Source organism: Octopus sinensis, linkage group LG27 (assembly GCF_006345805.1).
Source record: "Octopus sinensis linkage group LG27, ASM634580v1, whole genome shotgun sequence".
Lineage (NCBI taxonomy): Eukaryota > Metazoa > Mollusca > Cephalopoda > Octopoda > Octopodidae > Octopus > Octopus sinensis.
The window spans coordinates 20,927,511-20,942,510 of record NC_043023.1 but is presented as its reverse complement, the minus strand read 5'-3'; the positions used below and the strand labels follow the sequence as shown (position 1 = coordinate 20,942,510).

At 39.5% G+C, this 15,000-nt stretch overlaps 1 protein-coding gene across 4 annotated transcripts in view; it reads right to left on the bottom strand.

The window, feature by feature from the left end:
* The window catches only part of LOC115225359 (E3 ubiquitin-protein ligase MIB2), a 64,710-nt gene that overhangs the window by 8,389 nt on the left and 41,321 nt on the right, over positions 1 to 15,000 (bottom strand). For 3 of the 4 annotated variants that reach the window (XM_036514403.1, XM_036514402.1, XM_036514405.1), the window contains 5 exons: positions 11,680 to 11,855; positions 7,260 to 7,390; positions 5,797 to 5,844; positions 3,145 to 3,322; positions 2,792 to 3,099 (listed from right to left, as the gene is read on the bottom strand). In XM_036514403.1, coding sequence (XP_036370296.1) covers positions 2,792 to 3,099; positions 3,145 to 3,322; positions 5,797 to 5,844; positions 7,260 to 7,390; positions 11,680 to 11,855 — 841 coding nt within the window. The remainder of the gene's footprint in view (positions 1 to 2,791; positions 3,100 to 3,144; positions 3,323 to 5,796; positions 5,845 to 7,259; positions 7,391 to 11,679; positions 11,856 to 15,000) is intronic. The other variant, XM_036514404.1, reaches the window with a different exon arrangement.

Below are 15,000 nucleotides of genomic sequence, written 5' to 3'. Positions count from 1 at the left end.
GAGTTGGCGTCCATGGTCACACCTGCACCTGTGTTGCTTCTCCCCCTTCTTTCCTCCCTCGTGAAGCTGTGGGGAAGGGAGTGTAAGGAAATCAACGTCGTAAAGCGTTGTCAAGGAGACCAGCGTTCTTTTAGAACGACTTCATGGCTTGAAGACACCAAAACAGAAATGGCTAAGAAAGCCCGAATTGGCATCTATAAGAGAAGTAACTCTCTAAAAATGCTTATATAGTTATTTCCCTTACAAACCCGAGCAACGCCGGGCGATACTGCTAGTACAATATAATTTATTGTACTGAAATTTGCAGTCAGTAACTATCATAAAGAGGGAGAAGGACAAACAGACAGGAGCAAGGATAGGGAGAAAGAGAGAGAGAAGGAAAAAGAGAGAGGCAACTGTTATCTCATTAGCAAACCAAAGTCTTGTTGGATGTAGACATTATGTAGCGGATGGAATGGTAGATTTATTATCAGTAAAAAAAAAAAGAAAAGACAGGGTGGTCACAATTGGAACGCTTTATATCGTAAGATTACAAAAGACGTCTGGTTTAGCAAAAACAGCAATCGCTTAACAATGTAAAGTATTATAGCCATCTCAATATGGCTAACCACAAAGGGGGGGGTGGGGGTGTTACTGTAGCTTTTTAGCCCCAGGAGAATCATCGTCTCCAGCTGGCTTTAGGCACACTATCAGTGCCCTTATGGTATTTGCAAGAAAGGGATGACCTCCTTTGCAAATAGCATAAGTGCACAGAAAGTGTGCCTAAAGCCAGCTGGAGACGCTGATTCTCCTGGGGCTAAAAAGCTACAGTAACACCCCCACCCCCCTTTGTGGTTAGCCATATTGAGATGGCTATTATACTTTACATATATATATATTTATATATATATATATATATTTTAGATATATATATATATATATATATATATATAATATATATATAACACATTGAGGAACGGCTATAATAGGCCGTTCGACCCACTAGAAATAGCAGCCAGGGCTCCAACCGCAAATAGTAGTAATTCCGAAATCAGAGGAAAAATTAAAAACATTTACCCTGTTCTTCTTTAGACAATGCATGTTTCAGCGTTTTTTAATGGTAACCAGCCTGATTAAATTAAATTAAACTTAATCAAGTCAATCTTCCAAAGGCCAACGCGTTCATCAGTAAAGGGGCCAGGAGGGACAGAAATTACACGAGGCAGCTACCTTCATGCCTCGGTAATATCTGACCTAAAATTTTCAAAATCATCGTACTCGCGCCAACTTATCGGCAGCAAATATAAACTGCCGATCCAATTTCGGAATTAATCAGAAAATTATCAATTAATCAATATTAGGGTAGCAAAAAATTCAATAGAAATTATTTTGCCACCAGCGGTCTAGTGAGAAAGAGGAAATAGGGTAAATGTTTTTAATTTTTCCTCTGATTTTGGAATTACTACTATTTGCGGTTGGAGCCCTGGCTGCTATTTCTAGTGGGTCGAACGGCCTATTATAGCCGTTCCTCAATTGTTGTTGAATTTATTAATAGTCTCTGACTATTTCCTCTTTCTCACTAGACCGCTGGTGGCAAAATAATTTCTATTGAATTTTTTGCTACCCTAATATTGATATATATATATATAGTATATATATATATATATATTGAGATGGCTATAATACTTTACATTGTCCAGCGATTACTGTTTACATCTCGTTCTGAGATTTAATAAAGTAGCTTAAAAGTAATCAATGAATTAGCAAAATTCGAAGTCGAAATCAAACTCGGTGACCGACATCCGTTGCTTGTGGAGCGCTAAGAGTACCATACGAGTGAGATCGTTGCCAGAGCAACAAGCTGGCCTTCGTGCCGGTGGCACGTAAAGCACACCATTCGAGCGTGATCGTTACCGCGGCGCCTTACTGGCACTTGTGCTGGTGGCACATGACAAAAACATTCGAGCGAGGTCGTCGCCAGTGCCGCTAGACTGGCCCCTGTGCAGGTGGCACGTAAAGAGCACCATTTGGACGTAGCTTTTGCCAGTACCTATTTCTTTATTACCCACAAGGGGCTGAACATAGAGGGGACAAACATGGACAGACATAGGTATTAAGTCGATTATATCGACCCCAGTGCTTAACTGGTACTTAATTTATCGACCCCGAAAGGATGAAAGGCAAAATCGACCTCGGCGGAATTTGAACTCACAACATAACGGCAGACGAAATACCGCTAAGCATTTCGTCTGCCGTTACGTTGTGAGTGGCTTTTGCCAGTACCGCCTGACGTGGCTTTTGCCAGTACCGCCTGACGTGGCTTTTGCCAGTACCACCTGACTGGCCCCCGTGACGGTGGCACGTAAAAAAGCACCCACTACACTCTCGGAGTGGTTGGTGGTAAGGAAGGGCATCCAGCCGTAGAAACTCTGCCAGATCAGATTGGAGTCTGGTTCGCCAGACCTCAGTCAAATCGTCCAACCCATGCTAGCATGGAAAGCGGACGTTAAATGATGATGATGATGATGATGATGATGATGATGATGATGATGATGATGATGATGTAAAACAAACAAAAACATCACCCATTTATTCGCCTGTTTACATCAAAATCCATAAAGACAATATTAACTCTATTGCGTTTCCTTGGAGGATATTTTATGATATTTCAGGAACATCGCTAACAGAATTACTTTACAGCTAACAGCTCAAATGGAAATTAGGGATCAAACCTGTCCCCAGTCAAACAAAATAGCTGAACTAAAGATAAAACCGATGGAAGTCAATAAAAGTGTTGCAATGTTTTACTCACCATCTGGCTCTGATGTACAACGCTCAGGTTGTGATGTAGAAAGCATAGATTGTGATGTAGAACGCTCAGACTGTGATGTAAAAGGTTCAGGCTGTGATGTAGAAGGTATTGGCTGTGATGTAGTCCGCTTAGGCTGTGACGTAGAAGGTTTAGGCTGTGATGTAGAAGGTATAGGCTGTGATGTAGACCGCTTGGGCTGTGATGTAGAAGACATCGATTGTGATGTAGAAGGCATAGGCTGTGATGTAGAACGCTCAGACTGTGATGTAAAAGGCTCAGGCTGTGATGTAGAAGGCATAGGCTGTGATGTAGTCCGCTTAGGCGGCTGTGACGTAGAAGGTTTAGGCTGTGATGTAGAAGGTATAGGCTGTGATGTAGACCGCTTGGGCTGTGATGTAGACCGCTTGGGCTGTGGTGTAGAAGGCATCGATTGTGATGTAGAAAGCATAGGCTGTGATGTAGAACGCTCAGGCTGTGATGTAGAAGGCTCAGACTGTGACATCTTCCGGAACGTCCCAAGCATTGGAGTGTCTAAAATAAAAATGTCCAAGTTTTGCACATTACTGTAAAGTTTCTTTTGCTAAAAATCTATATTTTGTTATTGTGAGACTTTCCTATCATCAATAGTCAACTAGTGATCAGTAGTCATTTGACCAACATTTTTATGCCTTCCCTCATGGTCCCACTAGTAGCATCAAATTTAGGTCCACAACAAAAATAGGCTAACTTTCCTAAATTTACTCTCTCAATTAAGACATCTTCCATAATCTAACAATGTTGCAATTTTCTCATTTAATTAACATTTGATAACTGTATTTTGTGTTCTTTTGTTCGTTTAGACTTTCGTTTCTTATTTAAGGGGCTTGGTTTAAATTTGTCAGTTTGCATAAAAGGAGAAGATTGCACAATATTACGTATTCAAAAATAAAAGTATTTAATTAAGTTAAAACATTTCAACTCGAGGTGGCAAGAAAATAATAAGTTACTCAAAGCAATTTCTCTCAGCTTCCACCATGCTCTGAAGGTGTCTCTATGGTGCCTGGAAAATCTTTTAACACCTTCTTAGTCTCGGCCACCAGCCCAACCTTCGTGTTGCAGTCAGAGAAGATGGTGTCTTTCTCACTGGGTGACCCATACTTAATAATTCATGGGATTAAAACCAGGGAAATTACGAGGCTAAAAATTGGGTCTGCGGAAGTCATAAAAATACTTTGACAACCACTTCTGTCTCTTTCTGAAGTTATGGAAAGGAACCGAATTCTGCTGCCTTGTATAAGGCCTTCCAGCCGCAACTGTGTACATACAGAGTTTTACCGCCATCTACAGGAGCATCATATAATCATCTTAATTGAACCTAAGACCATATTCAAAGATGTGGGGTGGCATCACATCACCCCCACTGCAGACGCGTCTGAAGACCTACTGCCCATGGCTCTGTAGACCCCATTGCATAAGTCCCATGTCGTGGCTTACAGCTTTCACAATGTTTACAAATTACTGCACAGCAACTATGATACTGTCATTTTGAGACACGGTATTTGTACACCATAATCCTAATAACTCTTTTCCAATTTTCAGTTTGCTTCCAGTCAATGTCAACTAACTTTTAACTCAACTACATATTTCATCATGATGCTTATTTCTTTACTACACACAAGGGGCTAAACACAGAGGGGACAAACAAGGACAGACAAACAGATTAAGTCGATTATATCGACCCCAGTGCGTAAGTGGTACTTAATTTATCGACCCCGAAAGGATGAAAGGCAAAGTCGACCTCGGCAGAATTTGACCTCAGAACGTAGCGGCAGACGAAATACCTATTTCTTTATTACCCACAAGGGGCTAAACACAGAGGAGACAAGCAAGGACAGACAAAAGGATTAAGTCGATTATATCGACCCTATTGCGTAAATGGTACTTATTTAATCGACCCCGAAAGGATGAAAGGCAAAGTCAACCTCGGCAGAATTTGATCTCAGAACGTAGCGGCAGACGAAATACCTATTTCTTTACTACCCACAAGGGGCTAAACACAGAGAGGACAAACAAGGACAGACAAACGGATTAAGTCGATTATTTCGACCCCAGTGCGTAACTGGTACTTATTTAATCGACCCCGAAAGGATGAAAGGCAAAGTCGACCTCGGCGGAATTTGACCTCAGAACGTAGCGGCAGACGAAATATCTATTTCTTTATTACCCACAAGGGGCTAAACACAGAGAGAACAAACAAGGACAGACATAAGTATTAAGTCGATTACATCGACCCCAGTGCGTAAATGGTACTTAATTTATCGACCCCGAAAGGATGAAAGGCAAAGTCGACCTCGGCAGAATTTGATCTCAGAACGTAGCGGCAGACGAAATACCTATTTCTTTACTACCCACAAGGGGCTAAACACAGAGAGGACAAACAAGGACAGACAAACGGATTAAGTCGATTATTTCGACCCCAGTGCGTAACTGGTACTTATTTAATCGACCCCGAAAGGATGAAAGGCAAAGTCGACCTCGGCAGAATTTGACCTCAGAACGTAGCGGCAGACGAAATACCTATTTCTTTATTACCCATAAGGGGCTAAACACAGAGGGGACAAACAAGGACAGACAAAAGGATTAAGTCGATTATATCGACCCTATTGCGTAAATGGTACTTTATTTATCGACCCCGAAAGGATGAAAGGCAAAGTCGACCTCGGCTGAATTTGAACTCAGAACGTAGCGGCAGACGAAATACCGCTAACGTTTCTGCCAGCTCACCGCCTTTCATCATGATACTGCCCACTCTCATTAGTTGTTCATCAATACATCCTGGTATCTCAGAAACAAAAAGACACAAACAGTTGTCAAATTTAATGTGGACACGCTGTATCTGTGTTACACATAAGACAAGACACTGTTCTTTCACGTCTAGAAGTCACTAACTAAAATTCTTCTCATCTTCTCCAATATATCTGAAATTGTACGCAAGAAGAATATACAAGCAAGACGTAGATACTCACCAACTTGTTGTGATGTCTTCAGTACGTCCCCTCTCGACATTTGAGGCTCTGAAATTAATATTTCCAAGTTTTATATTTATAGTATAACTACATTATTTAATAATAATCTATTTCGTTATTACAATTGCAGCGTGGAAGGTGTTTGTAAGCCATTTAAGAAACACACAAAAGCCGTTCGATTCACTTCAACATTTAAGTTTAATTTGTCAAAATATTTTCGTCGCTAAAATCCGCGACCTGTTCACTGACAAAAATCCGTGCTGCAGTGAACAGGTCGCGGTCTTAAAGCGACGAAAATATTTTGACAAATTAAACTTAAATGTTGAAGTGAATCGAACGGCTTTTGTGTGTTTCTTAAATGGTTTACAAACACCTTCCACGCTGCAATTGTTTTCGTTTCAGCACACGATCTCAGATCAAATCACTTGCTATGCAGGTACATCTCCGTATTTCATTATTATAGGACATCTTATCACCAATGGTCAACTGGTTAGTTATGTTAAGTTAAGTTACGTTAAGTTAATTTTTTGGCTCAAAAAGCAAAAAGCAAGGCCATGTAAGGGTGGTGTTCATGCAAAGAGTTCAGGCCATTTCTGGTCAAGAGAGACTTTGAACCGAGCGGTCATCGGCATCTTCACTATCTCGTCCGGCAGATTTATCACTATGGCTCTGGTTACTATGGCACAGTTCAATGTCAACTCCGTTGGAGTTGAAAAAAGACATATAGCCACAAACACACAACACCTCATTTGAAATAGGTAACACATACACCTGCTCTCTTTGGTGAACGTTGCCGCTGGTAATCTTTAATTCTAACAGCTGACAACACTGTTCACCAGAATGCTATCTGATTCAGCAAATATTTGGGCATATTTCAACCTGAGGAGCCCTTATTAATAAGCCAGCTTTCTTTCCAGATACTCTGCAAGTGGAATAGAAAGTGATACCCGGGGTCCTCCATACTTGCACAAACTTCATTCAAGACATGTAACTTGTCAAACGCTTATTATTGCATTCGGAAATATCTGAAATGTTACAAAGGAACTGATACTCAAGAATATCGATTCCCAGACTGGGCGTTGTGAGTGTTTATTGAGCGAAAACACCTAAAATGCTCCACGAGTCTCCGGCAGGGAATGGTGGTGATCCCTGCTGTACCCTTTCACCACAACTTTCTCTCACTCTTACTTCCTGTTTCTGTTGTACATGTATTTTCAAAGGGGCCGGCCTTGACACTCTCTGTGTCACGCTGAATCTCCCCGAGAACTGCGTTAAGGCTACACGTGTCTGTGGAGTGCTCAGCCACTTACACGTTAATTTCACGAGCAGGCTGTTCCGTTGATTCGAATCAACCGGAACCCTCATCGTCGTAACCGACGGAGAGCTTCCTACTCAAGAATATGAGTAATAAAGAAAATGAAGTTAATGAGACAAACAGACAGATTATTAAATAGTATTCTTACCACTTCCCTCAATACGTTGTTTACAAGTGGGGCATTTTTCACAAGCAATGTTGATATAACAGTCGTGACACAGGAGAGTATGTCCACATGGTGTGAATTTTGAAGGGGCGTTAGCTTCACAATATGTGCATCTGTGGAACAAAATACAAACACATCACAACAATAACTTTCGTTTATAATAAAGATTACATTGTGTACGTGTTTAGAATACAGAATATCACGAGACTCTACAATGACGAGGAAGAATACATCAGAAGGGTTCCTTTTAATAATTACATATTTCTTTACTACCCACAAGGGGCTAAACACGGAGGGGACAAACAAGGACAGACAAACGGATTAAGTCGAGTATATCGACCCCAGTGCAAAACTGGTACTTAATTTATCGACCCCGAAAGGATGAAAGGCAAAGTCGACCCCGGCGGAATTTGAACTCAGAACGTAACGGCAGACGAAGTACCTATTTCTTTACTACCCACAAGGGGCTAAACATAGAGGGGACAAGGACAAACAAGGACAGACAAACGGATTAAGTCGATTATATCGACCCCAATGCAGCTCCCATGACTTTCCGAAACATTTTTTTACGCTAAGAGTTGCTGAAGTATGGAACAAACTTCCGATATCCCTTGTTAGTTGTCGGAGCACTGCATCCTTCAAAACTTCCATACTTCCTGAGATTCGCCAACACTACACCTGATTTTCTCCCCTCCATACACATGCAAGCATACACTGTTCACTTTCCAGACATTTGTACATTATTGCATATGCTTTATACGCACTTTTGACAAGTTGTGGTGCATCTGAGCACTGTATACAATAATTTCATTATTATTATTATATGAACACAAGTTCATTTGTATATATACCGTAAATCCTCGAGTATAGTCCGCCCTTGAGTATAATACGCAGGGGATTTTTAGGGGGCTGTACCTCTGAAAAACCTAAACCTTGTCTATAATACGCACCCCTTCTCTAACTTGAGTCAAGGAGGTCTATATAACGTTCTTGGTTTGTATATATATATACATATATATATATGCATATATATGGAGTGGCTGTGTGGTAAGTAGCTTGCTTGCCAACCACATGGTTCCGGGTTCAATCCCACTGCGTGGCATCTTGGGCAAGTGTCTTCTGCTATAGCCCCGGGCCGACCAATGCCTTGTGAGTGAATTTGGTAGACGGAAACTGAAATAAGCCCGTCGTATATATGTATATACATATATGTATGTGTGTGTGTGTGTGTGTTTGTGTGTCTGTGTTTGTCCCCCTAGCATTGCTTGACAACCGATGGTGGTGTGTTTACGTCCCCGTTACTTAGCGGTTCGGCAAAAAGAGACCGATAGAATAAGTACTGGGCTTACAAAGAATAAGTCCCGGGGTCGATTTGCTCGACTAAAGGTGGTGCTCCAGCATGGCAGCAGTCAAATGACTGAAACAAGTAAAAGAGTAAAAGAGTAAAAGAGTAAAAGATATATATATATATATATATATAATATATATATATATATATATATATATATATATATATATAAAGCTGAAGTTGTCTGTGTATGGCAGGTTTGGTAGCCTTCAACTAACACTATCTCCTCCGAGACCCTGCAAAATTGATAGTATAATAGAAGAAGGCTTGCTCTTCCTTCCGTAGAGGAAAAAATTCAAATCGGACCATGTTAACACCAAAAATTATTTACATCAAAAAGGTGTTTCTTTTTCTATAAAAACCCCTATTTTTTACGATGTTTTGACTGCTGTGTCGCCATTTATTGGTGTATTTCAACCGGAAAAATGTTCACTTAAAGAGAATAACAAGCTACATAATGCAAAACGTTTACTTTTCAAAAATTCCAATTCTAAAGGGTCGAAACACACCCGAGCAACGCCGGGCGATACTGCTAGTATATATATATATATATAATAATAATAATAATAATAATAATAATAATAATAATAATAATAATAATAATAATAATAATAGGGAGTATATTCAAACTTACAGGGAAAAATTTGATTTAGGATTAAATCAAATTTCACAGTATAAATATAAATTAAATTAGAGATAAAACCACTATTAGGCAACTCAAACAGTGATAGATATAAATCAAAAAAATAAATATAATTAATAAAATATACAATATATATATATATAATATGAAATTTAAAATTTAAGTTATTAAAATTTGAAATTTAAAAATTTATATTTATAAATTTTTATATTTTTATATTTAAAACTTTTAATTTTTAAATTTTTAAACTTTTTTCAACTAACCAAAAATTATAAAAAAAGTTAAATATAATATAAGTAATAAGTAAATGAGTTTCCGATAGTGGTTTCATCTCTAATTTATTTATATATATATATATATATATATATATATATATATATATATATATATATAATATATATATATAAATTAAATTAGAGATAAAACCACTATTAGGTAACTCATTTTATATTATATAAAAAAAATTTTAATATATATATATATATTCATATAAATTAAGCATTATATCATGAATAGCGATTGCGAAACCGGTCGATACATCATTATAACCATGTAGTGGTTAATGGAGCCACCTCTATGAACACACAAATAGTGAGCAATGTTCCACAGGGCACTGTCTTGGGACCACTGCTTTTTATAGTGGCCCTCTCAGATATGCCCTCAAATGCCCGGATAGCCACTCTGGCAAGCTATGTAGACGATACGAAAGTCTCGCAGAAAATACAGAACCCCAGCGATGTTGCACACCTGCAGCAGGAGTTGGACTCAATCTACAGATGGGCTGTGGATAATAATATGCAGTTTAATGCTGAAAAGTTGAAGTCCCTGCGCTACCAGCATCCAAAACTGAATATTAAACTTACAGGATACACCGGTCCACAGGGAATTTCAATTCCAGAGCCAAAGTCTGTGAGGGACCTGGGTATCGACATGAGTGAGGATACCTCTTTCCAAGTGCACATTACCAGGATGGCGACAAAGTGCAGACGACTGGCTGGGTGGATCCTAAGAACATTCAGAACCAGAGATAAGGAAACCATGATGGTCCTCTGGCGGACATTCCTCCTCAGCCGCCTGGATTACTGTTCACAGCTATGGTCACTCACCAGTATGAAATTAACAGCGGACCTTGAAGCAATCCAGAGAAGATTCACAAAGAAGATCGTCTCTTTGCAGCAGCTCAGCTACTGGGAAAGGTTGAAACAGCTAAGACTCTACTCCCTGGAGAGAAGACGGGAGAGGTATGCAGTAATATATGTCTGGATATCCTGGAAGGAATTGTGCCAAATTTTGGCATTGTAAGCTACACAAGTGCTAGAACGGGACGACACTGCATAGTGCCAAAGATCCCAGCAATGCCATTACGCTTCAGGACCAGCTTCTGAAACAGCCTGGGTTTCAAGGGCCCACAGCTTTTTAATATTCTCCCAAAGAGTCTGAGGAACTTGCACAAAGTAGATGTAGCGGTTTTTAAATCAAAGTTGGACATCTTCCTGTCGAGAGTCCCAGATGAACCTACCTCACGGCAAGAGGTTCAAATGAGAGTAGCTATATCAAACTCCATTCTTCACCAAGTGCCACATATTAGACGAGGTTTTTCGTAATAACAGTGTAGTGCAAAACGGCGGTGCATCAGCATGGCCGCAGCTCTGAGCTGAAACTAGAAAAAAAAATGTAAGTGTGCGTATTTTCCTTTTTTAATTTCTTATATACATTACAATCCACCACGTGGGGACAACTGAAATTCCTCTTTTCTGTTACTACAACTATATATATATATATCTTATAATTAAGGGCTAAAGAAATGTAGTTGTGTTTTTAGCTTCTGCTTTTTCCATAATGGCATGTGAGTATTTTATTTATATTCCCTCGTAAGCTCTACCGACGAAGAATGTATCCTTTATAGGATTAATTCCAAAATTGATTCAATATAGAGATAACGAAATTTAAATTTTCTAAAGGTTAGTTGCCCGCTTTCAGTTCAGTTTTCCTGTAACAAGTGGATTATAAGTGGATAAATCAGTGTATTGGCTTTAGAATAACCTTCTTTAGCCCTTAATTATACGATGTTTATACTTCAACCGTAAAGGTTTTTTTAATATACTGCCACGCTTTTTGATGGAATCCTTTTCTGTAGAGAAAGGGACTTCATCCTATATATATATATATATATAGAGTGTTAGTGTGTGTTCGTAGATTATTTTATCATGGGAGCTTACATGATAATAACTGACTGGGAGGTTATAGGAAACACTGCTGCTAGACAGATAAATCTCACTATGTGATCCTGGGTCACGACGTTAGTGACAGGATAATATATTGACAGATTTATAATTAAACGAACATAGAAACGATTATATACAAAATAAAAAATATACTTGTTTATCTTTCCGTTGCCACGGGATACTTACTGAGGTCGTAAAAGGGCTTTTACTTTTTCTTTCAGATTTGGGTTATCGATGAGGTCCAGTGGGGTCACATCCTCTCCATTTGGATGGTGAAGGTTTGCGCCTAAATCGGATAGGTAACTAGCAACGACCCTGCTAGAGAGCCTATCCTTCTTCTTCAGGGAGAGCTTAAAGGAGTACTACAAATGATGAAGTATATAACGATGAGTTCAAGCTTACACAAATACATCTTATAGATTAACAAAACAATATTGGGTTGTCCGGAAAGTTCTTGCCGGTTTATAGTAGCTTAAATTCCTGACTTTAAGGGTATCACGAAAAGTGTGGTTGGAGTCCCAACCTTCTGAGTTCTTTTGCAGGGATTAGAAAAATTGAAGGGCCACTGCAATAAGCATGCGAGTCTGAGAATAAAATCTTAACTGATCCACTTATATATCCTTTTACCCAAAGCCAAGAAGTTTTCAGCCCTCTCCCCTCGTATCACACACACACCACACACACACTGCAGAGACCTGAAAAAGTGGAAATTCGAAGGAGCAATATCTGGTGAATATGGAGGGTGGGGTAACACATATATATATATATATATATATATATAATATATATATATATATATATATATATATATATATATGTAGGTGATGAATTTCCTAGCATGGAAAATTCGTTTAGGAATGGTTAATCTTCGTTCGACTCCATTCTTTCATTATTTCGTATATATATATATATGTATATATATATATCTATATATATATATATAATATATATATAGCGCAGGAGTGGCTGTGTGGTAAGTAGCTTGCTTACCAACCACATGGTTCCGGGTTCAGTCCACTGTGTGTGCATCTTGGGCAAGTGTCTTCTGCTATAGCCCCGGGCCGACCAATGCCTTGTGAGTGGATTTGGTAGACGGAAACTGAAAGAAGCCTGTCGTATATATGTATATATATAGATATATATATATATATATATATATATATATATATATATAATATATATATATGTATGTTTGTGTCTGTGTTTGTCCCCCTAGCATTGCTTGACAACCGATGCTGGTGTGTTTACGTCCCCGTCACTTAGCGGTTCGGCAAAAGAGACCGATAGAATAAGTACTGGGCTTACAAAGAATAAGTCCCGGGGTCGATTTGCTCGACTAAAGGTGATGCTCCAGCATGGCCGCAGTCAAATGACTGAAACAAGTAAAAGAGTAAACGAGTATATATATATATACTAACTTTCCGGACAACCCAATATATATATATATATATATATATATATAGGGTTGTCCGGAAAGTTCGTGCCGATTTATACTAGCTTAACTTTCGAATTATTTTAGAACATGGTTGAGTTCATAAAATAAGATTTGACTACACCTCCATTTAGAGTACAGTTTAAGCTATCTTTTCGTGGAAGAAGGTTTATGTTCCTATAATCTGTGTTAATTCTCTAACCCTTTAAAATGGAAGATAAGAAAGTTCATTTCCGATACTTGATGCGTTGGGAACCAGACAAAAATTGCTGCAGCTCGGCTGGGATGTGTTACCCCACCCTCCATATTCACCAGATATTGCTCCTTCGAATTTCCACTTTTTCAGGTCTCTGCAGTATAGTCTGAATGGTAAAAATTTCAATTGCTTGGATGACGTAAAAAGATACCTTGATGAATTCTTTGCCATGAAACCACCTCAATTCTGGGAAGAGGGTATTTTCAAGTTAAAGGAAAGATGGAGACGCATTGTGCAACAAAATGGTTCATATTTGGTTGATTAAAAATGTAATGGTAGGTATTGATTGACCTTTTTCTTTCCTTTAAAAATCGGCACGAACTTTCCGGACAACCCACTATTTTCATATCAAATATAGGAAATATAATGGAACAACTATCAATAATAAAATATCAAACACAACAAAACGACAAGAATCTATCTGTACAAATGGTTTGGTAAAACCAACCAAACGGCCACAGCAAGAATTTGCTTATTGATGAGTATTATCTATAATATAAATTGGACATGGGCGATCGTTGTATTCTTTCTTGTCTTGAGATTCACAGCCAAACAGCAGGGTGGATTCGTGTGAAAAATGGCACACATGTGGGGATGAGTGCATAGATTGAAATGCAGTTTGTATTTTTTCCCTAGCCCCCATACATACTGAGAAAATCAATAAAAACTTTTCTAATGGAATTTCCCTCTTTCTTCCGCCATTAAAACAACCAGTTACTAAGAAACTGTTTTCTGACGGGATGAAGGCAGGACATTTTCATACAGCTTGAGGCTCCAATCGAAACAGGGGACCCGAAATGATAAGGTTGAGAAATGCTACTATAGATTATGCTTAACCGAAAACGATCATAGCCACAACATCCAAAAAGACCGGGTGAAACCGGGATTAGCTGCTAGTGTATATGATGGAAGCACTCCGTCGGTTACGACGACGAGGGTTCCGGTTGATCCGAATCAACGGAACAGCCTGCTCGTGAAATTAACGTGTAAGTGGCTGAGCACTCCACAGACACGTGTATCCTTAACATAGTTCTCAGGGAGATTCAGCGTGACACAGAGAGTGACAAGGCCGGCCCTTTGAAATACAGGTACAACAGAAACAGGAAGTAAGAGTGAGAGAAAGTTGTGCAGCAGGGATCACCACCATCCCCTGCCGGAGCCTCGTAGAGCAGCTTTAGGTGTTTTCGCTCAATAAACACTCACAACGCCCGGTCTGGGAATCGAAACCGTGATTCTACGACCGCGAGTTCGCTGCCCTAACCACTGGGCCAAACACTTGACAAAAGTAATGAAAGTTAGATGAGAAAAGAGAATGCCAACAATGTAGTAATTTCGTCAGATCTCGGTCGAACCGTCCAACCCATGCTAGCATGGAAAACGGATGTTGAATGATGATGATGATGATGATGATGATGATGATGATACATAATATAACTAGGGTTATTAGTGGGATTGGATCGTGAAATTGTATTGGGGGATGGTGTTGTAGGCGGAAAGGATACATGACAAGCAACGTCAGTTTCTCTCTCTCTCTCTCTCTCTCTCACACACACACACACACACTCACACAGTGGAAGCACATAGCCTAGTGATCAGAGCAGCGGATTCGCGGTCGAGGGATCGTGGATTCGAATCTCAGACCGGGCGATGTGTGTGTTTATGAGCGAAACACCTAAGCTCCACGCGGCTCCGACAGAAGCTAATGGCGAACTTCTGCTGACTCTTTCACCACAACTTTCTCTCACTCTTTCCTCCTGCATCTTGCAGCTCACCTGTGACGGACCGGCGTCCCATTCAGGTGGGGAACCTATACGCCAAG